The sequence below is a fragment of the Athalia rosae genome, chromosome 1, assembly GCF_917208135.1.
Source record: "Athalia rosae chromosome 1, iyAthRosa1.1, whole genome shotgun sequence".
Lineage (NCBI taxonomy): Eukaryota > Metazoa > Arthropoda > Insecta > Hymenoptera > Athaliidae > Athalia > Athalia rosae.
In genome coordinates, this window is record NC_064026.1 from 1,152,936 (window position 1) to 1,179,625 (window position 26,690).

Here is a 26,690-nt window from a genome sequence, read left to right on the forward strand (position 1 = left end):
TCCACCCAACTAGATGGTATTTACAGTATTTCATTAGCAATGTTCGTTTTTTATAATCCATCTAAATCCTATCTGTTCAGATATGATTTAACCGTGGGAACAAAATCGTAGATATTAATTCTACCAAATTACGTTGGCTAAATTGATGTACTTACACCATCCGAAGATTTTATTTGGAACTGGTACGTGTCTTGAAATTTCCACACTATCGTAGTAGGAGGGATGTGCAGTGAAATCATGATGCCTAATAGGGTCACCTCAGATATTGACTCGTTAACTTCTTTTCTGTTATCCGATATTCATCCATATTATATAGGTGGTACCCTATTTTCTCGGCGATCAAAATGAGTGTCAAGAATATTTTTTCAATATGATACCCCCTGTATAACTATATAATGATAATATTTCAGCCCGTGAGATTTAATGTTTTCCAGATAATACTATTTTCGAGTGAAAACGTTCAGGTCGAAGATTCAAAAGGTAGGTACTGAAAGAGAAAGGCGTATTTTTAAAGATATTTTTTTTTTCCAGGAATTATATTCGTTAAATCGAAGAACCGATCCAGTATTACGATACCTGATCTAATTGGGTTCACCGTAACTATGTATTTTCTATGTATACGAAAATAAAGACACCCGACGTATTTCAATAACACGTTTGTATTTTCAAACAGTCTTTACATTACAAAACAATATTTCATATATATATTTTTTTTATTATCACATTTCAAAATGAAATTAACCGAGTTATACAAGGCTGAAAGTTCCATTGCACGTTATATAATTGTCTCACCTGACTTATCAATAATTATTTAGCAAACATAAATTTTTACTCGAAAACTCAACGCACAATCTCTGAACTGATCTATCATTCAAATCTAAAGTTAAAGAAAAAGTTGAGAAAATACATTATTATTCAATGGTGTCGCGGTTATGCCAGAAATATAGTTTTAATAATTATCAATTCATCAATTATTTATTTATTCATTTATTTGTGTAGAGTGTAGTGAAGAGGTAATTTTTGGATAATGCAACTGTTAATTTGACGCTCATTATATTCTATGATTAAATAACAATAATGTGTTTAAGTATTAATAGTATGGCTTGTGTGGGGTTTATTTATAAGGGGCGTTGTGAGCTGTCAAGGTTACCATACCAAGAAGTTTTCAACTTCTCACGACAATTTTTTTAGTACAGCACTCTTGTTTGATAAAATTACGATCTAGCTTTAGGATCAGGAATCAAGTGATCAGTAATGCATTAACATTTATACCAGAAAGGTTGTCTCCATGGGTCGAATGTAACCTGATTGACGATAAGCAATCGGCCGCACATCCTGCCAAAGTGACTCAACATCGTGACAATATTATGAAGAACTAAGCTACCTAGATGCGTACGGTTTATAATAATGGATCGTTTAGCAATCAGTCGCATCTCAAGTTATTATTATTTCTTTTCCCATTTTGCCTTCAATTGATCGATCGCTTTTCAACTTACAGTTCCCATCTACGGATACCGCAGAAATAATATATAAATATCATCTCTAAAAGATGTTAAATGAAAGGCAATCGTGGCAGCGTAAAGAGTTCTTACCATGAGACAACATATCTAGTATGGATTTATACTAGTGCATCTCTACGAATGCTTTGAGATGTTTAGGGATGTCTGGATTTTTGTGAGTCCGCCTTATTACTCTGGCTGCCAAACAAGCGAGTGTTGTATACTTGAGTGGTTCAACGACATCGTAAATACTTTGATCTTTAAGCAGCATCTCGAAAGTTTTTCCATCTCCATTAACAGCGTCTAGATGTGCACCGGCATCGAGTAACGTCGTCGCTAATGCCGGTGGACAAGGATGGGATAATGCAGCGAGGTGAAGGGCGGTGTTTCCATCGACATCCCGAGCATGAACATCGGCACCCGTTTTCAATAGAGCTTTTGCCAAATGTGGAGATGGGAATTCACAAGCCGGATACCTCCCTACCACCGTCGCATCTCGGCTGCACGCCAACTGTAGAGCATCCCGTCCCTAGACGAAAGGAAAAAAAATGAAAATTTCTACCGTCTACATGTGGAGAATCCGTTTCGTATGTTCATAATCAAATACCGACGTACCTGTTTACCCTTTGCGTTTATTCTGACGAGGTCGTATATCGCTTCATGTAGTTCTCTGTGCTCCTCTGTATCGGGTGGAGGTGTTTGGTGCGTTAATAAACAAGCCAAGTGTAGCGTTATAACCAATACTCTGTTCAAAAAACTCAAATCACGTTCGCAGGCCGGTACTTTTTCGAGCATTTGTTTTCCCAATTTTACTTCAACAACCTGAGAGCAGGAAAGAAAAATATTCCATAAAATTCATTGGTTACGCTGTTTCAGCTGACTCAAAAAAAGAGGATGTTTTAAAAGAGTTTGATTCAATTACCGCTTTGTTGAAGACTCTGACAAGTTCCTTCCGCTCGACAGGCGGTACTCTACGACCTCTGATTGTTTGTCTCCCCTCTTCCCCGGTCATGAAACTGAAGAGTTCGGCAAAACTAAACAGAGAGCTTTGGGTCATCGGGTTCAATGGTTCTAAAATGCTGTGTTGCATATCCAGGGCGTAATTCCAGAGTTCGATGCAACGTCCAAATTTACCAGCATCGGCGTAAACCGCGCCTCTATATCGGATATAATAGCTCGTGTCAGGATGGGCCGGGCCTAATATTCTCTCCCTAATGACCAGCGCCTGCATTCGAGTTTCGTCCGGATCGGCCAGCAACTGATCCAACGCTTCGGGGTCAGTAATTTCACGGGCGAAATCATAGGCAGCTACCGCTGGTGGTGGCGTCGGTTTTGCCATGATTGGATGTTCCGAGTACCTGCAGTAGAGTTCGAGGTAATTAATAAATTCCATAAATTTATCGATAAATTTCTATGGAAATTTAACTCGGGCGTAACATATTAGGTATTACTTTTCTTCTACGGAAATTCGTCAGTTATTTCACATCTTATATTATTTATCCACGCATATTAGCTATGTCGCGAGGGTGTTCGATGGCGAATAGTTAAAATGGATATGCGAGTTTCATATTATATCGAACAAACCTTTCTTCCATCGCTTTCTTCCAAAGCTCCATTGCACCTATCATATCTCTTTTTTTGTCGACGTAGGTCGCACCCAATAATTCTAAGGCGTCTATTCTTTCCTTGCGCCCGACTAAATGTCGCATTCCTATCAGATGCTCAACCATGTGTGTGTGGCCTGTAAAAATAAAGATATTGCCAAATTGTTCGATTTTCAAGACACGTATGAGAAAGTGAACGAATATTCGTTTCTCGTGTCTCACCTGTAACGGCTGCCGTCAGTAAAGGAGTCATTCCATAGGAATCCACATCCATTCGAGCCCCGTGTTCCACGAGAACTTTTAAAATTTCTAACGATCCTCTTTCCGCGCAATCATGAAGCGCGGTATTACCCTTCACGGATTTTCTATTCGCGTCCGCCTTCATCGCTAAGAGGTATCTTACAATTCTTATGTGTCCTTTGTAGCAGGCGATCATCAGACACGTGTGTCCGTGTCTGTTTGGGACCTCGATGTCTGTAAATTTGAGAAAATAAAAAGATAATAACTGACTATTTTTACGAATAAATTCATGTAGATAAAATATTTTGATATAATAAATTCATATTACAGTTTGTTCGCGATCCTTTAGTAATATCACATGTAAGTATTTACCAAACGACGCTTAGTTCACTGACGTATACCACAAATATGCACGATTGAATATTGAAATTGCGAATGTATACTTCTGTATACCTTCGTGTAAGTCGACACGCATCGATTACTCCGTGCGTGTATAGACAGTATACAATTAAAATTGTTTGTTCATTCATAAATTTGTAAAGTTAATACAAATGCGGGTGTCTAGTCTATATGTATAGTTGTAATATAAATGAGATAATCTTACCAGCGCCGTTCTGGACGAGATAATGAACGATTTCATAATGTCCGTCGAAGCATGCCGCCCTGAGGGGTGTGGAATTAGTTTTTGTAGTGGAATTAACTTTGGCACCGCTTCTAACGAGTAACTTCACCAATGCAGAATGGCCTGCAGCAGCTGCACACCACAACGGAGGTGCACCTTCTATCGTCTCGCCATCGAATACTACTGTAATTTTTAATACGAGAAAAAATGATGAAAACATTCACTTTTGAATAATTTCAATTTATAAATCGCGTTTGCTTCGCTTCAACACATATTGACACGCTCTCAAAATAAATACCCTCTTGCAAGACCACCGAGCAAGGTTCACCGAACCAGTCAACCGAATTACACGGTGAATTAACGCGTCGATTATATTCCATGAGAAAGCCTCAGTGACTAAAGAGTGGGCCATATAACCAGTGTACACCAATAACATAATCAGATGTACGGCATATTTAACGACAATTATTATACTCATCGCGAGAATTAATGAATTGAGTATGGCCGATATCGACAACGGCTGATTAAATATCACAGCTGAAATCCTTGACATTTCATCTGGTTGATCACTTACTTATGCCACTATACACACGAGCATTTAATGTGCTATGAATATGGAGAATTGATAGTTGGTAACATAATGTATTATACATTATATACATATATTCACAGAAACTACGAGTACAGCACAGGTGTTGTACTGTTATCCAATGTTTGAATATTTTTCACCTGCGTGAATATTTTCAAAATATTCTCGAATCGCCTGCATTTTTCATTCAATTGCTCGATTGTTCGAGTTGAAATTGGTCTCGAGTCTCAAGTGTCTCGATGTGCTTTTTATCTTTTAGTGGCGATAATATGTACCTGATCCCGGTTGCTCGATATCGGCATCGCACTTTTCGATGAGGTACTCGGCTACGTCGTAGTGCCCGTTCCTGCAGGCCATCACGAGAGGAGTGGCGCCATGAGTTTTGGCGCTTACCAATTGTCCTACCTCATCCTGATTTCGGTGATCCAAAAATACCTGGAAATAATATTGAAAATTATTCAAAACCAGGTCGATAACCACCCGATGCATGTCTGTAACATCGTAAGATTATATTTTCCATAATGCAGTTGTCTTTTGTGATACGCGATCGCGTGATACGCTTCGACTTTCATTAAGTTTCGCGTACACGTGTAATGTAATTATTACCGCGGTAGCAGCATCAGCCGCGGTACACCGGTGCCTCTCGAGAATTGAACGTGAAATTTTATTAACTCATAATACGAGAGTTTCGTTAGCCGGTATTCGATAAACGTTGATCGACAAGGCCGTTCGTATCATGTTTGGAAAGACGTGAATCTATATAGTTCGGTAAAGAAGAAAGAAAAACTATGACGTAGGGAAAACAGCTGCTATTTGCAGGTATCATTAAAGTCGACCTTATCTCTTGACCTACATTTTACGCAGTGTATACCATACTATGAAAGCTTTCCTGCGAACGTTGCCTCCGCGATAATTATTGTAATATAACGTCGCAACGTGGGTCCACGTAGGTAGTATAATAGTAAAATGCTGCTGTATCATGTCGGTCGTAAAAATAGACAAGAACGGGATGAAAAGAACTCAAATAATCGTAATTTACAATAACTGGTAAGAAAAAAAATGATGTATGACAATCGTCTACCCACTAGACTAGAGTGTGTCAAGACTTTGGAGGATATTTCTCTCATTATTGGGTACAAGTTCATCGGGGAAGATTGATCATTGGACAGTATGACCTTGGTTTAAACGAATCATATTCGATAGAGTAACCGCGAGACGATGAATGTTTCCTTGGCACATTACCGAATATGAGAATGCGGAGTGAGGATATTGAGAAAGAAAATCAACGGCATGAGCATCGCGTGGGTTTTAACCGGCTATGGTTTCGAGAAAAATAAAAAAAGACAAAAATCCAACGTCTTCGTGATTCTCGTGAGCGATAGATGCGCGAACAAAGATATCGTTTTTATACCCTGCTCATTTGAGGACACTTGCGACTATTTAATCGAAGCTCATGGACCGGTGCAGGTTGATCGTCGCAGATAAGCCAGATAAGGAATCCCTCGCCGTTGACGTGATCATCGTGAAGTTGACGGACACCTCATATCGTACTAGAGTATAAACGACGACCGCGGATAAATACAATTTATATTTACGACGAAGGCAGGCGCACTACATTAACGTACACTTGGGTGGTTGGGGGTAAAATTTTTTTCTCTTATTTAGAAATTCTTTTGGGTCGAATCACTGGACACTTACACTTGACAGTGCGGAACCCGTGTTGAACGTTGTAGCTGCAAGCTTCGGCAACAGAGACAACAACAAAAGAGAGCACTTTCTATGAACCAGCAGCTCGTGGAAGAAACATTTTATCGTTTCGGAACATGACGGTGATCGTGAAATATAAAAGTAAACCGCACCGGTCGTGATCTGCACTGTCTTTAGAGTCTTATTGGGATTTGAGTGTTGAGCCGCGAGTTGTAAAGAGTACACGGCGGAGTCAAGAGAGTTGACATTGACTCGCCACGATCGCGTCACTTCGAGGAATAGCAAATATTTAAAATAGGAACGTTCGTTCGTTAGTTCGTACGTTGTGGGAGAGCAGAGTGTGGAGAGAACCTTCGGTAAAGTCGAATTGCAAAATAGCTAAGATGGATATTTGACGTCCTTCCTTCGTACGCGCGACACTAACGACTGAACTGAACTTTTACCAAATACCCGCGAAACACCGACATCGATGTTCCTCGTATGATATACATGACGCATGGCGGAAATCAAGTTTTCGGACTTTTTGCCAACCGCTCAAATGTCAGTTTTGATTCGCGATCTACAGATGTATCGTTAAAGTTATGCTGCAGCGACCAGAAACAGGAAAGTTTTTTCAAGGACACCGACTCACGATTTTGCGGAAATATTTAATTTATACCTTTATAATTCGGCAATATGTAATTCAAATATTACGGAAGATTGATCCGGGATACAATATTTCTGCACAAACGTGTAACGCACCACGCGTATACCGCCGATGGTACCGAGGTAAAAATCTCATCACGCTGCGTGTCGGTGTAGAAACGAACGGCCCGGTCGCAGCTGCTTCGGACAACGTGGAGCATCATTTTCTCTTCGGTTCACAGCTCCCATTGTCAGGAGGTACCGTTACATACGAAGCGCTTTGCTGAATACCGAAGAGATTCTACCAAGTTCTCAACCGTAGGTAGGTACGTAATATTTGAACCCTTGCGAATAATACTATGTAGTTATAGAATCAATTTTATGGCATTACGCAGTTTTTTTTACATTCGTGTAAGGTACGTTGCCCCGTCTCACGCGATGCAAATTTTTCGTAAGGTCACCCAGTCTCTCTCGGCGTTCGCGCGGGTGTGTCGCTTTGTCGAATTGCCCGATGACAGAACAAATTAGATGGCAGATAAACATCTGTGGGAATGATTCAGGTTTAAATCCCAACGTCACACGCGTGAACCCGAAGAGATCAATTTTCCTTGAATTTTGAACGAATCGAATATCCGACGAAGACCTTTATTGGTGTTCGTCTCTAACGTTGCATTATTTGCTTTTGCAATCTTCTCAGAATGAGACCGAGAATATGAGTAAAAAATATACGCATGGATATTTCTAGAATTTCTATTTGGATTAGCAATTCGACCGATTGTATCATATTTCTTATTCGCGCATCGGGTTAGTGACTAACGGTTCTTGTAAACCACATACACGTATCTAGACGGATTTATTATAGTTTGAAAAGTAGCTGGTCATTTTTTCCGAACGACGAACAACATTGTTATCATTTCAACCGGTAAGATCTAGTAGAGATTTAATTTAATTATAGCATCTCGTTGCCGGTCTTATAAAGATAAGCTTATCTCGCAAGTATTATCTTTTTAGTATGTGATTCGTTTTATCGGTTGTCAAGTGCGATCCTAAATCGTCCACGGGAATACAACAACGCATTAATCTTCGCAACATGATCACACGAATACCGATCTTTTCAATTTATAAACGTACACTGGATATAAATTCAACTCGATTACCTCCATCGTCTAGCCCCGACACACCGAACCAGACCTCATAAAGATTCTTGATTCCCTTCAATTTATTTTTTTTGTTCTCCAACTCCCTGCTTTATTTGCCGTAAAACTGAGGAAGATACGTTCACGTACAATAATTTTCGAACAATGGGGACGAATGAGACGACCAAAGGACACCTCGTCGTGCAGTGCAAATACAATTACGGCATCGGTGCGACACTCGCCAGATGACTGTCACGCGAGTGAACGTTAGGTAACAATACGTCGTGGCGAAGATTTGGTTTTTCGGAGTGCCGCCGTTGAGCTCGTGAGAATATTTTCATTCTACTATAATATCACCGAGTCATGCGCGAATCGAATTTCAATCCGCATCTGATAAATCGTTCGATTCGAAATTCTTGTTGACATTGTGGAACGACGACGTGTAGTAATTTTAGGTCAGTGTACCCATTAAGGCTTCATGTTTTTTCAAATTTTATCATGAATATCCATACATTGAGGAAAAAAAAATTTCTTCAAAGTTGAGGACGAGCCAAAGGCCGTACGGGTGAAGTCGAACTGCAAAAGGGGCGTAACGGTCGCCCATCGGGCAGAGTCCTCGAAAAAGACGAGACCGGCTCCGAGCCTTGAAGAAAAACAAACCGCTTCCTGGCGGTGATGGGAAGTTTAAGAGGCGAGGCCCCATCCGATCTTCAAGAGGTACAGATGAAATGGTTTTGAATAAAAATTGAAAAACAATTTGCGAAACTTCATATCTGCTATCGCGGCAACGGCGTATAGGTCATGCGCATTCTTTGCAGTTGACTTCGTGAAAAAATAAATGGAACAAGAATAAACAAAGATTGAGTGGAGCTCACGGTATACCACGTGTGTGCGAAGTTTGGCCCAACTTAAACCCGGCCGTGATAACCTTGAATCGATACATCTATATAACGTGTTCGCGATTTAATCGAAGGCTATTGTGTTATGGCGTGTGTATTAATTCTTCGGTGATTCTTTATTCTGTTACATTGTTTAATTTTTTCCTCTCTTCATATCTTGATATACATATGGATATCATTCTTTGGTGTTCGCAAACGTGATTCGCGTCGTTTATTGCAATTTAAAATCGGCGCAATCTCTTCCTGCGATCGCGGAGCGATTTAACATTACAATCTAATCGTACGTCGCACAAAAAAATTTACGCATGTTTTTTTCATTCCATTTTTTTGTCGTATCTTGGGCAGGTACGAAATAATTTTTTGAACCTTGAACATTCACCTGCATCGATCCTGCGCGAATCGCGTATGTGTAACAATAGAGAATGAGTTATTTCTTTGTATAATATAAGGCGAAAGAGAATTAGAATATATATATGTAATGGAATTGTGTAATAATTATGTAGATCGACAGCGCTCATTATTTAGGAACCTTGTACCAAAGCCTAATTGTAAGTAATGCCTTTATTTTTATTATTATAAGAGGTACAAAACCATATCCTGGACCGCAATTTATTTGATTTTTATTCATATACGCGCTCGTACCGTCACGATTATCGCAAAATGTGTCTATGTTATATCCATAAAGCGTGGTGTCTGTACACAAATCATTTTACCCAGGAAGTCGCACACCTCGTGATTCTATGACGGACTTGACACATAATCGTACGCAGAGGTATTACACTGTACTTATTTCTTCAAACTTCCGGTAGCGAGAGAAAACCGTTTGAATCCACTTCCATTCGGATTCAGAAATGCATAGAATCATCACGAACATGGACGCGCAATTTACTCGAATTGCAAGCTCAGCCACTCCGTCAGTGCCATTAATACAGAGCAATCGACCGCTGCGTATTAAATGTATTTTATCTGATTGGTGCGATTATATGTATGGGTATACGCAGTTATTTGCAGCGAGGTGTAATTACGACGATAGTCTTCCATCTGCTCAAAGTCAAGTGAGTCCATTGTCGGCGACGACCTTAATACAAATCAAATCCGAGACCGGTACACCGATATAAAGCCTGGAGGTATAAGTCAAAGGATTCTCGAGTCCTATAAATCGAATCCCGACCGTCCAGAGTCCTTCGGCTGGACAGGGTCACGTTTATATTCAAGACAGATGTGCATAGGTGGTACGATAATGTGAAAAAAACCTCCTACGAGTCTACTCGTTCGACGTTTACGCAACAACAATTAAATGACGAGGATTCTTTGGATTCGGGTAAGACCCCAAGCGTCAATCGTAATTCTAATACGGTGTGTCAAATCCGTGTGGTGTAACGGCACGGTTTAATATCCTGAATAGTTCGCCGCATCCGCATCGAGAAAGACCGCATCTCGACTAATAAATTTATACCAGGTTACGCCATCGCGGCCTACAGGGAAAATTATTACGATGACATTGCCACAGGCTGCAGGGTCGTAATAATTTTCGGTGTCACTACATATAATTGAATCGTACGACGCGACGCCGCAAATATATAATACCTACGTTTCGTTCGATAATAACGCATTTCTCTGATTCACGACGTTTGTCTTAAATATGGTGCCTCACCCGACATCAAGCGTACCACTGTACTTGGTTCAATTTGATTATAATTGGACGAAGGAGGGAGTTTTCTAGGCCCGTTAACGTTGTATTCGCAATTAAACTAACTCTCGTAAGCGTATAAAAAAATTATTACAGGAAAAAAAAAAAAAAAAAACAAAACAAAACGAACGCGTGTCGAATAGCTGTAACCATTCGTGCGAACCGGTGCAGTGGATCGACAAACTGGTTGGGTCTCCGCTACCGTTGCTGCACCAGCGGCAAAAGCCGGACGCGTCGGTGTCGCAAGTTTTGTACCGTATATCCCACAGCGTAGGTAACGTAGTATCGACCATGTAGTTGAACCTCTAGCACAGGGTACGTGTCTCCGATTAATCGAGATAAAATATGAAGATACCTTAACGAACCAATGTCGCACAGTCACGAATAAGTTTTTACTTTTTTTCCCTGTAATTTTTTAGGTGCAAACTGTTATATGAAAAAAAATAGACCAAGAATTTTGAAAAAAATGCGAGAGATGGTCAAGGACGCTGCAGCCGGCTAGGTGATTCGGCAAGGAATTCGCATATTATTATTCAATGCGTTACGCGGGAGATGGTATGGATCGTCTAGAAAAGATCGTCGACACGTGTCCGTACGATCGCAGAGATTGTTTGTTGCACGGATGAGTGAGACAAACAGGTTTAGTTTTTACTCCCGTATAGTTTGATGAGTCGGCCCAGAGCTGGTAGATGATAATCGAGGAGAAGGGAAAACCCAATAAATGAAAAAAAAAAAACGAAAAAAATTACAATCTTTGTAAAGAATAAAAATAAAACCGTATAAGGTTTATTTGCCCGAGCAGTAACGTGTAGAACGATCATGCGGGATATATAGCCTTGACGCGATTCGTTCGAGAGTCGGCTAGCTGTTTTCGCGAGGATGACGTACATTTGTGAAAAATAAATTATATATGAAAATGAAAATTATTCTCCACGCAAATTAAGTGCATAGCTTACAGAATAACACGAGAGAGAAACGGAATTTTATCGTACATGCACAATCTCCCACCGATATACGTACATGCACATTAGTATGATAAGGATACAATAATTAATGAGAATGATATCTTTGCAATTAAATTTATTGTTCGGTTGTGACCCACACCACACGCTCTCGATTGTAGTTGGCAAACCTCCAATAAATGAATACGTTCCGTCTACTCCGAGCGGCTCGATTCTATCGAATCGATAGATCTCCCGACAATCAAAGCGTCTATAACTGGCAGTTGCCCCCGGAAGTTTGTCCTCGATTCAGCGCCGATTCAATCGATCACATGTTCGCCTAGAATATATGCTTACGCTTACGATACCCAGATACGTATAGGCGGCGGCTAAGGAGGAGGAAATGATGCAAAAAAATTACAATCGTATATCAAAAGACTCCGCGATGTCTCGCGCCGTACATATATCGCGCGGGGTTATACTTTTACAATGCGAATTATATTCGCGTCGGGTATATCATTGTATGTGACGGAAAAATCTTTGACATCCGATCGCGCTCGTACGTCACCGATACCACCGATTGTGGCCGGCTCTGCTGCTTCACTAGCCAATCATCAATCAATCGGTTCGTACGTTGGGTTCTAGGCTTCCCACAAGGTGAACGAGTTCGTACGGAGACCGAACGGAAGGGTCTTACAACGAGATTATGAATTTATGATTTAAAAGAGGCGACCCGAAGGTTTCTCCGGTGACCGAACACACGCGTACACGAATCGAAACGATATCGCTGATGTTCCTATTCGTATCCTCGTAGCACGTGCGTACGATGTAGCGGCGATTTTTTACGATCACGAGATGTGTATCTGCGTCGCACGTGTTTTTTTTATCTCGTTCTCTTTTCGCTTTTATTAGAGAAGCGAAATATTTGTTGGCAGACGAATCGACGGCAGCCGAACGATTCCTTTGGCGCAACTCGAATGCGGAAGTTTAAGTGTCTGGTGGCGGATGAGTGAAGATCACTCCGAAGTGGAGGCAATGCTCTTAACATTCGATCACCGAGTGAGCCGCCGCGTATACACGCTGTATGTATGTACGTGGAAATCCAATCGCCCCACTCTTTCCACACTATTATTACATCGTTAACGGGTCGTACGAGTTCAAGGCGTCGCAAGAGAGCCACCGCGATGTGTTGTATCGATGGGAAAAAAAAACGGAGAAAAAAAACGAACAAAACGGCTCGACAGGACGAGCGTATGTAATTATCTATGGTAGAGTCATCGTATGGAGCCTTTCCACGGGGGATTATAAATCTGCCTCGGTCGTAAGTAATATGCGGTAATTCAGTTCAATTCTCCCGATGGAAAGGTTCGCTTGACAGTTTTATAAGCCGTGTGAAAAATTGACGGAAGTTTGTTATACGCTTTTGAAAAGCGTCTTCAAGGTTCATCGGTTCTTTGTCGTTATCAACGACTCGATTCCGGTGAATATCGTTCAACGCGATCGCGGTGCTCCGTGATTCGTTAAAAATATGGCTCTCGGTAGATCCCGTTATGATATTCAATCCTTTCGAAAGCGTGGAAAAACTTTACCTCACACCCGTATCGCCGCTCTATCCCTCACGATGAATGACATATTTCACACGTACGGAGAGAACGCCCAGCCATCCGGCGAGAGTGATGTGAATTACGTACAATTAGCTAGTGAACGTTTGCCTAAAAGGACACGTTATTCACGTGTCGTTTGAATTTTCCAACGTTCTCAGTGGACTGCAACATGCGGGTAGGTCACGATGGTGCAAGATATTTCACTCGCACTTTCTATAAGAGGTGCGCCTTTAACATCGACTCTCATACTTCACGAGTCCCGGTGCAAAGGTATAGCAACCGGCGACAGATTTCATTAAAATCATCTGAACATTGTAAAAGCCTGAATGACGATGATTTTGAAAAAGAATAAGGCCAAGTGCGGCGCGGGTATTCTTCAGCCAGCCGCCCTTGTTCGCGATGCTATTAGCCTTGTTACGGTGTTTATTCGTCTACTCTGTATAGATTAATCGATCCGATTTTTTGATTAAAGAATAGCCCGACAAGCGGCGCCACCGTGACGTTGCGATTAATCGGCCGATCCATCGCCGATTTCCCGCGGATTCGAAGCGCAATGTGTAATAGAAAAGGACCTTTATCTAGAGGGACAGCGTTGATTGGGCGTGCAATTTGTTCGGAACATCATGTGTACCGAGAGAGTGCAAAACGAGGTAAATTTCATAAGCGTGCACTCGCGATTATTGAGCAAGAATTCGGCCATCGAAATCAATAGCTTGTTCAAACTGATATTGTGGATACACATACCTACCTCTCGGCGAAATGGATACCTATACGGATGGTCGTGAATATAACCGTATATGGGTATGTGATGCAACTTGAGAGTTTGAGCAACTCTCAAAACCGCCGAAAGTATGGAAGTCCTCATACTTAGCTGTGAATTATCGTAACGAGCGATACTCGAGATCCATATTATGTGGTGAAACTGGCATTCGTCGTTGATCAATAATTTTTATATTCCTATTTTCGTCTCTTCGTAAAATAAATAATCTCATCAAACTGTCTAGCTACAGGACTCTCGAATCGAAACGTATAACCATACTCGATGAGAACAACAAACACGTCACACCAGTTTTTGGCATAACTGATCCATATTCATTGTCATGATAATGATCAATAGCAAGATCTGCAATAGTTGTTTGTTGAGAGATTAAGATGCCGCCGATGGCTGATCTACCTGAGTAAAATTTATAAAACACATTTGAATCTGACGGAATAAATCGTGGCTGTTATTCCGATGAACTTTTTATAACAATAACTATTATAATACGAAATTAGATTGGCGATTATATTAATTGCGTAACGCGACTATCGAAATAGATCCCTGAAGCGGTGACGACGATGATAATATTTTTGTTGACGCGCGGAATATATCATGTTTCCAGATTGGTTTCTTTTTTGTTTTGATCGTGTGAAAATTCGATCTGTTTGCACCGGCATCGGCGTCGTTAACGTCATGGAATAACGATTTTTATTTTCGTAGGTGTAATTGCTACGTATTTTTTTTTTTTTTTTTTTTTTACCTTTTATCCAAGTGATCTACATCTACCGGAGCGGCGTTCATCTCGCGATGGTAAAAAAACGGAATCGCCACACGCGTCATCCAACAATATCTTCGGAAAACCAGTTCGTCGGGGACAGACTGACCGGTCAGCGTGTATTATGATAAATATATTTACAATGATACACGTTTTGTTTGTCACGGTTGTATCCGTCTCACGTAACAACCGTGAAATGTTACGCTATTGTTTCTGCCGCACGTGTATCAATTTTTGCATAAAAATATGAACATTCAATTGTGCACACACGCTAATAACGAGTATAATGGAGACAATACGGGGTCGGAAGCGTCATTTTTTTTTTTTTTTTTTTCCGTTTAATGAGGCAATACGCCGATTCCAATAATCGAGCCATACCGATTGGTGGTAAATACCAGTGAGTGAATCCTCCGTGCGAGACGACCCGCTGTTCCGCACACCGTGTAAGTTCTGTTTGCAACGGGCAATTATATTCGCGGTTGAATTAAAATTAAGAAATTCTCAGCAACCGCGGTATAGTTGCTGCATGCGGCGATTTTCACTCACAAGTTTGCAATCGATCCGCGAGTCAACTTTCCACGTTCCCCTTACACATTAATTATTGCATACAAAACACGACGTGAAAACGATTTGCACTTTTGCACTTAGTTTTTATATAGATCGCGATAAATCGGAACACCGCAACGGCATTATAACGCACCGAGATGCCATTTTCCGGTCAGCGTTTATTACACGTAATATACAACGCGAGGGAGGCGTCCGGGCACGGCTGGATCAATTGACATTGAAAAGTCGTTCTGTTCGTTGCGCTCGAACGTGATTTCTTTATTAAAAAATGTATCGCTCGGAATGAAATAGAGTCGATTGGTCTACCGCCGCGAGACGCCACAATATTTGCAATGTTCATTTACTTTAGCTCTCGTTTTGCTCTTACTTCGCGATCATCGCCCTCTCTTTTTGCCTTCGTAATCACCGTACGACCATTGAAACTATCGAGTATACAATAAAGTGCACGAATAATTTGTTCGATGTGTTGTGCCGCGTAGACCTAGGCTGGATCGGATGAAAACACCTGCGAAAAAGACTCATCGTTGAACAATGTGGGCACGTGTAGAAATACAGAGACAGCCAGCATGAGTTTGTAATTTTCCTTCTTGTCTCCATGGGTAGCTAACTTCCTACAGAGCGACGCCGGGGACGTCGGCATCGGGCGCTTTGAGGCCTTGGTACGTACATCATTTATCATTGGAATGAATTTGTTTGAGGGAAAATCAACCCATCGATTTCACACGCGTATATCCTACGAACGCATTGTAAGCGACAAAATAATTTTAGATCCGCGAATTCGACTGCATTCCTGTATCGCCGAATAAGATGTTGTTATTTATGTTTCGTAAACATTCCAGCGAAATAATTTAAATAAATGAGCGTCAAGTCGATTTTTGGGAATTCACGTCATCTCAGTGTACGCCGTTGTATGGAATGAGAAAAGTATAGAGTAGATGAAAAAAGGGAAAAGGAAAATCGCGAGGATTTCGTTGATTCCGATTTGGTAATACCCGCATCTATAATCATCTGTTATAACAAAGTCTATATACGTATGAGTATACGTAAACTGTGATTATGAAAAATATATTCCAGTATAACTCGTTTTACGGTATATTCTGTGCGCCGTGTCTTGCTGTCCCTACCGCTATTGCAGCGCATCGAATATAAGCGAGAAAATACATTCAGCGATACGATGACCGGTATTTTTCATCCCAAAGTCGATTAGTGTTCCAGAAATTTCGGATCGAACTATTTCGTTTGTCAACATTATTCCGGTTCTCTACGATGTAATTGCCTGCAGAGCTAAATTTCCGAAGAAAAAGTAAATAACTACATCGTAGCTACACCGCGTTATATCCCCAATTAGTTTTACATTTTCATTAAATTCTTCTCCGGACAAACAACTGCAGTAGTCTACGCACGGAGGATAAAAACGAGCGACTTCCGTTGCAAAATATCCACGCGGCGATGGGACACGGTGAAATGTTGAACGACGCGAATTTCCCATGAAAATGAAAATGAAACCAAGTTTCTTTGTGGTTAAACGCTTTGTCAGAACAACATCGGGGCCAGTGCCTCCGTCGTCGTCGTGCAGGGGCAAGTCTGACTCATAGTTTATTCCACGGGAAGAGAGTAATATTAGAACACGTGAACTCTCGTTACATACTGCTGCGCCGGTGGTGTTACTATGCATCGCGATTCGCACTGGCGCAATGTTTAATGTCGCGGTGTACATTTCTGATCGCTATGACACGGTGTCCCGCAGCACCAAAAGCGGAAGGCATATACACGCATGGAATTAAATCTTCTCATTAAAAAAAGAAATACTCGACTTCCCAATCACGTTGCTCATTTTTTCTTCTCTTTTCACAGTAAATAACGAAGCTGAACGAGGTAATTTTCTTCTGGCTAAAAACATGTTGTTCCTGAAAATGAACGCCGCGCCAGGTGTGTCGCTATTTCGGGCAACAGGAAAATTACACGACAAAGGAAGAAATGAGGTGACTTTTCCAGTTTGCTTTATCCTCTAACCATGATATATAAGCTAAAAAAAGGCTTCCTTCTTTAACCCCAAGGAACGACCGCGTGGCTTTCCAACTGACAGTCGATGTGACCGACACCCAGCCATCGCCAGCGCCTGCAGAATAAGATTTCGCTTACTCAGGAGCCAGTGTCAAGGTAACTCGATGAGGTCTCTCCCTATTCGATTACCGCTCCTCTGAATTCTCGAGTTAAAAATAGAAGAGACCAGTGTTGATTTCATACCGGCATACAGCTGTTCGGTACAGGGATAGGTTTTGATGTCCCTTCCGATCCTCGCCGTTCTATTGATTCGCGATAACTTTTGTGTCCGCCGTATATATATACGTCTGGACGACCATCACCCCGTTATGCAATCAGTAGTCTGTAGCACAGATGATGAAATTGACCCATCATTGTTTGCGGAATGAAAATTACCGGCGCATAACGTTTGTCGGTGAACAACAGATGTATTTCGGTGGATGCCAAATCCATCCGATTATCAAACCCAGGCGGCGGCAGCGGGTGGGTTATTTTCTGATCTGCAGAACTGTTATTTGTGAGGTGCTAATACCGCAGGCGTTTCGAGTCGAATTTAACCAAGTAGAGGTTAATTCTAGCCTCCCAAGTCTATAGATAGTACCAAATGTTTTATTCTAGTGAATGGGGCGAGGCGTTGCGTCGTCAATTCTCTAGTTAGCCTTAATTCGGCGGTATAGCTTCAAGGCTGATTTTTTCAAGTCTAGAAATTTCCTGATGCTGGCTTACCGCGAGTAGTACACGGTGTTGAACCGTATAGTTTACGCGACGCATGACATGAATCATTAAATTTAACGCACGCTCGTTTTGATAAAACTCTCACTATCGTGACCCGCATCTGTCTGTTATTGAAAATGTAAAGGAAAGCAAAATATCTCCCAACCGGCGTATCGATCAAAAGTATCGCGTATTATTATACCGAGCGAGTTATCTCATTTCTAGTCACACCGCGTATACTCACAGAGCGTATATCTCTTAGCTAACTCTTACCCTTGAACTATGAGAATGTGTTCTTTTTTTCCACATCGTAAAAGAAAAAGTAACCGATGCCGAAAAAGGAGAAAAAAAAAAAAACCGACGAAATCGAACGATCCACGAAATTATACACGCGTATAATACAACCGGGCGGTAATACGTGGTCGAACATTGCGTAATAATTATCTCGCTTCTGCTACTCGATCTTGCTGCTGCTGCTCCCGCTAATGCTGTAAGTTTGGTTCGCCGATCAAACCCATGTGCCACAAAGCCGGCCGGATTGCTCAATGAAAATTTCACTTTCAAATTAACCCGCAGCCGCGGTTCGACTAAAAGTTGGTTGGTCCCTTTCCATCGGTTCGAACATCGTCGACCAATAGAACGAGTCCGTTGATAAGAAATCATTCAACAAATTCAAGTCTAACGTCCGCGAGTCCTTTCACCGCATCGTACACGTATTCGATCGGAGAATTATGTATGCTGTATGTAGGGTAGAAGGGGAATGGTAGATTTTAGCCACGGTGCAGAAGATATTTTTTTGGGACTCCGCGGATATTTTTTATTAACAGCTGCTACGGATACAAATGCGATAGATTAAACAAAACCGAAAATAGACGGAAGAAGTAAAACGAAAAATAAACAAATTTTGCGTATTCATATTTCAGAGTCTCGTATACGTAAACGCGTAACGCGTTCATGGAACTTCTGATCGGCGTACGGAAAGATCTGAAAACGAGATGATCGTCGTACAGAGAATATGATAATTACTGCACGTTGAACACAACAAATATGATACGGCTACGCGTAGAGTCTGATCGTCGTAAATTTATCTTATTCAACATATTTTACCACTTACACGCGATCGTGCGTGCCACGGAGTATACAGACAAGACGTAATACGTCACTTTTTTCGCATATGATGTACAGCTTTTTATCAACGTATAGACGATACATACGTAGATACGCCACGCGTTAGTACGCAACAAGTGATTCCACGTATCCGCATCTTCGTATTCGCCCGGCCGTCAGTCTGAAATCTGTCTGACATGAACAAATAAATCACGCATTACCGCATACGTGCATAACACGAGCTAAAAGCACTTGAAAAGAACTCGTGGCCATTTATCATTGGCTATTGTAATAGGTGTATTTTAACGCTGATTCAATTAGAACAACCCGACGAGTCTAATCTTCGCGGATATTATGTAAAGAAAAATATGCAAATTGCATATAGCGAAGGGGATTCTCATTCGGTATAAATACGTGTATACTTTCGTTTTCCAAAATTTCTGGGGTCAGTATTCCATAATACTTCGAAGCGTTTCGAGTCTGTAATAAAATTTTATACTTTCGTTTAATTCGAAGGCCATTCGAAACGAATGCATGTACATGTATGTACCTCAAACACGTACCCGCGTATCGCAATTTCACGTTAGTCCGACGATCATACTCTCGCGTACACCTCTTAGACGGGAATAAATTTATCCTCAAATTATACCCGCGCACAATTCAAATGTATTTCGAGGTGTTACAAAATACATCGTATAACCTGATTACAACGTTTTGTCATTACTCTCTAATAATGATCGGGTTTCGAAGCGTTTCGCTCCTATACGGATATCGAACAACTGTTCAAAGTGAACACGTACAATACCGCGAGAGGAGACAAAAAAAATTACGCCGAACATTATTTCGGTACCGAAATTATATCGTGGATTTGAAATATTTAGATAACGAAATAGGTGAAATAACGAAGGAGAAATTGGTAAATTAGAGAAAAAAAAAAAAGTAGACTCTGGGCTGGGCGAACGAACGCACCCGATCACATGCACCGCTGCGGAAGGGGTCCCATTTGCACAGAGTTCAATTGCCCGCAGCAGCAATGGCACACGGTAAAGTTATTGCGTAACGTTGCTATCGCACACAATGGCTTGGCGGAAATAAACCGGCATTATGGTCCTTCGATTCATCCATTTCCAACGCAAATGAGGAATCCGTATGAAATTGACTTTCATATATAATAGAGGTACTTCAGCCCTGATCTATCGATTGATCGTTATCACTCGTTCGTGTATCATAATTGATTGATCAACGATCAAGTGCATCGTTGCGTACGATTGTATATTATCCGTGTGCGAAATACCCACGAATCATCGAATGAATTTTTGTGTCCAATGTAGCTGCGCTGTCCGAAAAAAGTGACGGGCGGTCATTTGTCCGTCCAATCGAACTGCGTGCAATTGATCCGTGTCCAAAAAACTTACGTGCCAAAACGATGTGTGCCATTGGTGCTGTGGGGAATTGAACTGTGTTCAAATGGGGTTTCCCCGCATTGCTACTAGGTCAGGTTTACCTATTTGTCCCCGTTGGTAACGGGGACAAAACAATCAGTCTCGTAGGGAATTTCCAATAATATACCTATAATATGTACAGAGATTGTCGCAATGCAGTTCCCACCACGTCCGATATTGCGAGAAAAAAAAAAAATATGTTGAATTTGAATTTTCCGCGGCAGAAGATTGAGTTATAATATTGTTCTCTGAATTTGTAATTCTAACTTGCCATAATGGAAGGTTAAATAGTTATGCTGTAATATACGTAATCTATTATACGGCGTGTTATATACCATTGAGTATGTGTAGTGAAATATGTACAGGAGAGACCTTGAATACCTCGAGGGGCATAATCGATGTGGCTTACTCGCGAACGCGATTGTATTGTGATGAAACATGAATATAGACAATACAGATTTACACGTACGTGGATGTGCATATTCCGCAGAGTTTGTCACTCCGGAGTCAGTCATTTACTGTGCATTAACACGAACGTAACTCTATACCTGTACATACGTATATTCAACGAACGTTAACGAAACATCTTGGAAGCCTTTACAAATCTATACTAATCGTCCACAGCCTCGAATACAACGCAATTATTCAACATGCGAAGTGAAATTCTTCACATTGGGGTAGGTTTTGATAATCAAGCCCCCCGGCCTTCATTCATATTCATGTGTGAGACGCTTGCGACACCGTTGAGAAAAGAGTCGGGTAAAGCTGGGCGACAAAATAATCAGATCGTTACACCGGTCGTGTGGCATGTTACGTGATATCGTGCAGGTTACAATATACGAATGTGTAACGGGAATTCTGCGCACGTTTTCAATCGGCTGATATACGTATACCTATAACGACACAATGGAGAATACGTCCTTTATATTGCCAACATTTGCGGCAAAGGGACACATATCTCAATCAATCGCGATAACCTAATCCGCGAAGGGCTTATTTGAGCGAAAAGAAGAGTAAAATTGAAGCAACTGAAAAAAAAACATCGGATCAATAAATTATTTTAGGGCAAGGTTCGCGCGGCGTCCAAGGCTGGTGTATCGAACGAATTTGAGGAGGAATAAATTCGGCTTTGATGTTATAAATATCCCTTATTTCACAGACGGTCCGCAATTGCGGTGTAAATTTTTTTAGCCGATCTACTCCGACTATCCGTTATCGTGTATGCGATGCACTTGTATATGTATACGTGTAGTTACGCATACATCATGCGTTACTTCGTAACCACTTTTTGTTGATACGCTCTGATAAGGGTCAGTGAACAGGAAAATATGCGCGGTGAATACGTTTTTTAGATATTTTTTTTAATATAAGATGATAATACGCGTTATCACGATTGACGTAGAAAGCTCACCTATAACGCATCGTACGAGCGATGTACTTGGCGAATGATGGGAGTTCAATATGATTCGAAGTCCGTGCGAACAATGGTGGACGGTGATTAACGATAGCTGAAAAATCAGCAATTAATGCCGAAAAAAAAAATCGTGACAAAAAAAAACTGAAGCGTCATCGATTTCTATGCGTATAAAACGAATCGATGATTGATTACCGACAATGAGTAGGTGTCGATTGTTTATCAAAACGTATCGCGGTTAATTGTCTCAATCTGCACCGTAACTTGTGGGTCAGAGGTTAATGCTTCCTACTGTTCTGTCCGTACGATATAATTAGCCTTGGTTAATTCACCTGCCCCAGAATAAATATCGTATAATGTAATTTCGTTTGTTTCGATAGGTGTATTCGCCTGTAGTCGGCTCACGCATACAACGCTCCTCGGCTGCCAACTCATTGCTCAGGTATTTGAATTTTCATCCACAAAATCAGCCATTCATCGTCGCGATCGTCGTCGTCTTTCCTAAATTTACACTTTACACGCGTCTGTGGCGCACATTGGGAGGGGCGAAACGATTCAGTCCCCGTCAAGCTTTAGGTACACCGAAAATCTTCACGCAAAACTCAAAACTGATCTCCGGAATGACGGATAAAGCTACGTGAAAAATTAATAATGTAATCAACGAGATAATTGATCGAAATATCTTCGGTACGAGTCGTATTTTGACTCGGTTATATTCAAATCGAATGAAAAAAAAAAAAAAAATTAATAATCAGAAAACGGTCTATTTCCGCAGCTCAAAAATTGAATTTTCGAACGGCTCGAAGATTGATACAGATATTCAAAAATATACGCAGTCTAACGGGACCTTGCGCAACTGTACGAACGAGGGAATCAGCGACTTCCAATTTCCAAATACCCTGAGTCTGGTGTCCAGTCCACTCCTATTGCAAGTTTATTTTCGATGATCAAATCAGACGAGCTGCCGCGATTTAAATTTTATGGTCACAAAGTAGTATTTTTCTTCGTTTCTTTTTTTTTTTTAATTCCGCAACGAGAATCAAAAAAAAAAGTTATCAATTCTCATGGATGTGCGACTGCAATTTTAATAAGCGAGACGGTGAAAAATGAAAATAACGTTGGATATAAAGAGGAGGTCCTTGAAAATTTACATAAAACAACTAAGGATCTTGGCAACAGAAGATAAAAATTGGGAACCACTGTTCTCGTTGCCTTAGTTAACGGTTCTGTCAGAATCAGAAAAAATTGAATTTACTCGAGCAAGGCGAGGACACGAAAAAGTCGTGGAACCTTAACAGTACACGAAGATTGTTGAACTCTCTAGAAGTCAACCAACTTCTAATTGTTTTTACAGACAATTTTTAATAACCCATGCATAATTGTGTGTCGGGTTGGAAACTTGTTCATTTTACTATCCATATTATGTAAAGCGTTAAGAAGAAACTTTTTATTGAACATATCTTTATCGTCAAGTTTGTAGCTTCATCTACCTTTTACTAGGTTGTCGATCGAGAGTTAATGGAAACTGACTCATAATTGTTAACGACGAGGAGATACGTTAGCCGATTGAATATACGACTGATGTTAGTGAAATATCGCTATGTGTTCGTACACTGTTACCGTATAGCAACATGTATACGCATAGCATTTTATGTTGTAATACTTCGCTTACTGTTTACCGTTATGTCATAGCATTAGAGAAAATGAACTTTTTATACTACCTTGCTCTTCGAGTCTTCAAAGCAGACTTCGTACAATTGTATAATAAACGAGGTGGGGACGAGTCATGCGAATTGTTACCGAAATCAAGAATGAAAAAAAAAAACGAGAGGTTGAACCAACGATCGTGAAAATTTACGTGGGCACCGGATCGCGATGCATCACTCATTACCATCGATAATCAATTTTGCCAAGATTATACAGAAATGACCCGTGCAACCGGTTGTTTGAATTCGCATCGCTGTTGCAGGTTCTGGTTTTACAGCTGAAAACGCGTCGCAGCGCCTCATCTCAATCTGTACATTTTATTACCCAATGACGACCACGCGATGGACAAAGATACTCCTGGTTCACCGCTGCTGCAGAGGTATATCTATCTGTCTCTCGTCTCGAGAATCACGGCCTATACATAACACGTAAGCCAAAGAACTGTATGCTCTCCTAAATATAACTGCTGTTTGCTCTGGCTTTGAATAGAGACCCCGAGAGATGCTGAGCCAAGAAAATAAAAAAATTTTCATCGATAGTTCAGGTCGGAATGGATTATTATTACATATTATTGAGCATCTCATTTGTGTGGTTCTGAATTGTCGGGCTCGCATTGAATCGGAATTTGAATTCCACATAAAACGCGTTATTACTAAACGAATTAAGCGGATCTCGAAAAGGAATTTCATCGTTGGCGTGCGTGTTTCAACTAAACTTCCATGGATCTGTGTGACTTCCAGAACCGTGTTTTGAAGCACTTCGGTTAAAACTCGTAGTTAACATAGGTGTGATAAACCGCACAACACACATAGGTGCTGTAAACGGTGGTTCGCGATTGTCCCCCATAGATAATCTTATTATACTCTCTCTCATTATCGCAATTATTGCGGCATGATCCACCTGACGGTTGCGGGTCGATGCGTAGTATAGTACGCGTACAGCTCTTTAAAAGGTAAACATGATCGTCTAATGCTGAAAACTTGTACGCTCTGTAGAATGATGATAACCAGAACGAGCAATATAATTTTTCCATAAAACTGGTTTATGATCGCCGGTGTTTACTCACAAACGAATATTTTTCCCCAAGATATAATGAAAAAACAAAAAAAAATCGATTCGCCGATGTAAAGCAAATCGACAGTATGAAATTTGATGGGACCGGTCGGTGTCGTTAAATGACATTCGAATGTTGCTAGTTATTTTGCTTCATTTCTGGATATTTCTCATTACTTGCGCCCGAAACAATCAGAGTACGATATTCTGCATACCATTCGGTATGATAGCGATATTTTTTTTTAAAGTCTGAAATAATTTTTCCACTGACCTTCAAACGTTTCAGTTTTCCATCTCTCGCTGCTTGATAAACGAAGCTTTTAATATCCATATTTTCATACTACGGGGCACAATGTGCCTGCTGTTTTGAAAATCCCCCTTATTCGTGTCAGCTGCGGGTTCTTTGTCTCGTCGAGGAGCGAAGCAACCGAGGAATGGATTCCCGAGTCCTGGTTTCTTGGTTATTGGGATCTCCGGGGTGTACTTTTCGATTGTCAGAGAAACACTATAGGTGCAAAGGAAGTCAAAGTCGTCGAAGGAAACTCTACGAAGACTCGCTCAACCGCTGACCAGGCTATACCACCTCTTGCTTCAAATGTTTTTTCATTGACGACGAAGAGGATGCTGGCAACTTGTGTCACGATTTTGGGCAGCTCTGTACAACATAGACATACAGATGTACCGAATATCTCTACGTAATTATGCGAACCATATATTTCTCCCAATATTACCATGGAGATATTTTTAACGATAAGACACGCGCTCTGTTCGCAGCTATCCTTCAACACATCATCACAGTTGAATTAAAATACCTCTAAAGAGGGAGCCGCGCGCTCGCTACTTCTTTGCCCTGTCGCCCGGGACTACTAAAGTACTAACAACTCCAGCATCGATCGTTGTTCTTCCTCCTCTCCTGTCGCGCCGCTGCATTTGCTTCTTCCTCCACAGCTCGTCGCTCGTCGCGCCTGCTGCCACCAAAGTCAGCTCACAATCAGACTAGCGAACGCCAGAAGGTTAGACTAACCGTGCGTAAGACCGACGGAGTCGTGGCGCTGTTGCTCGACTGTTCTCTGTTGCTTTTATTACTCATCTCTTTTTTCATCAGCTGTCTGCTTTTCATTTTTTTTACGACAGATACGAGCAGTACGATCAGCTCGATCAAAAATACCCCGGTCGATAAGAGCACACTTGTCAAGTGTCGGCAAGTCATCTCTGGCGTCGGAGTCGAACCGATGCTTGCTTTTCTTTCCCCAAATCGCAGCCTTCTTTACCTCATGGGTCGGTGGAGCTTTTCGAACAAGAGCTTCGAGGGTGGAAACTACCCTATGTCATTAGGATTCGATTCTGACTTTGATTTAATCTGGTCATGACTTCGGATACTTTTGAAAATTCTATATTTCTGAGACAAAATTCGACAAAAAATCTAGATTAAGTATTTTCTGGTCTAAAACTTAAAGCAGATTTGGCATGTACAAAAATAGTTTGAGTTCCTGGAATATTCCCTCGTACAATATTACAGTAGTATACAATCAACATGATAATAAAATGTGACATTGATACCGAGACTCCACATGCGTTTTATGGAACCAAGGAAAACAAGACGTCGAAGCATCATGCGCCATTTCCGGTGTTTTTTTTTTTTCCGATACGAAGGATGGTTTATTCCCGCCCCTATCAGGTCCGCTTTATCAGAACATTACTAACGGTGAAAACGCCTGCAGCAGCATCGAAGTCATTTCAAGTGGATCGAGAATAATACAGAGAATATTACATGTTTACTACGAACAGGCATCATCCCCATCGACAATTGTATCATACAGAAACTTCCATGAATGATGAAAATGTAAACACCTGCAGTTCTGCAATACGTATGGTCTTCAGATTGTCGTGGGATTAGCGCGAATTGCCGGAGCTCTACCGTGTGAGGTGTGCACATCGCGATATTTATACATA

General features: G+C 41.0%; 2 protein-coding genes across 8 annotated transcripts; one reads left to right on the forward strand and one right to left on the reverse strand.

Moving 5' to 3' along the window:
* Positions 1-641: 641 nt before the first annotated feature.
* On the reverse strand, positions 642-25,766 carry LOC105693488 (protein fem-1 homolog CG6966). Of its 5 annotated transcripts, none has more exons than XM_048657926.1 (9): positions 25,550-25,766; positions 25,009-25,392; positions 4,830-4,989; positions 3,948-4,148; positions 3,326-3,577; positions 3,084-3,240; positions 2,422-2,857; positions 2,115-2,321; positions 642-2,028 (listed from the first exon to the last, which is right to left on the reverse strand). In XM_048657926.1, exons 2-9 carry the CDS (start codon positions 25,066-25,068, stop codon positions 1,624-1,626), a joined length of 1,878 nt encoding a protein of 625 aa, XP_048513883.1. In that variant the 5' UTR covers positions 25,069-25,392; positions 25,550-25,766; the 3' UTR covers positions 642-1,623. The 5 variants fall into 5 exon arrangements, with proteins under 5 accessions (XP_048513883.1, XP_048513880.1, XP_020712332.1 ...); XM_048657923.1 differs by having other exon boundaries at positions 25,469-25,766; XM_020856673.2 differs by lacking the exons at positions 25,009-25,392; positions 25,550-25,766 and adding an exon at positions 8,043-8,063.
* Positions 10,248-26,302, forward strand: LOC110117461. 3 transcript variants are annotated; one of them, XM_048657965.1, is made up of 8 exons: positions 10,248-10,925; positions 11,030-13,330; positions 13,628-13,805; positions 17,112-17,239; positions 17,315-17,417; positions 22,358-22,419; positions 23,947-24,063; positions 24,174-26,302. In XM_048657965.1, the coding sequence occupies exons 2-7, from the start codon at positions 13,325-13,327 to the stop codon at positions 24,013-24,015; spliced, it is 546 nt and encodes a 181-aa protein (XP_048513922.1). In that variant the 5' UTR covers positions 10,248-10,925; positions 11,030-13,324; the 3' UTR covers positions 24,016-24,063; positions 24,174-26,302. The 3 variants fall into 3 exon arrangements, with proteins under 3 accessions (XP_048513922.1, XP_048513919.1, XP_048513915.1); XM_048657962.1 differs by having other exon boundaries at positions 23,947-26,302; XM_048657958.1 differs by lacking the exon at positions 22,358-22,419.
* Positions 26,303-26,690: the final 388 nt, after the last annotated feature.

Coding starts and splice junctions, on each gene's coding strand:
- LOC105693488 (XM_048657926.1), bottom strand. CDS start 25,068: ATGGATATTAAAAGCTTCGTTTATCAAGCAGCGAGAGATGGAAAACTG. Junction 3,578..3,947: donor TCTCGTCCAGAACGGCGCTG/GTAAGATTATCT, acceptor TCAAATTTACAG/ACATCGAGGTCCCAAACAGA. Junction 2,858..3,083: donor AAGAAAGCGATGGAAGAAAG/GTTTGTTCGATA, acceptor ACTCTACTGCAG/GTACTCGGAACATCCAATCA.
- LOC110117461 (XM_048657958.1), top strand. Junction 17,418..23,946: donor ACTCAGGAGCCAGTGTCAAG/GTAACTCGATGA, acceptor TCGCTGTTGCAG/GTTCTGGTTTTACAGCTGAA. Junction 24,064..24,173: donor GGTTCACCGCTGCTGCAGAG/GTATATCTATCT, acceptor GGCTTTGAATAG/AGACCCCGAGAGATGCTGAG.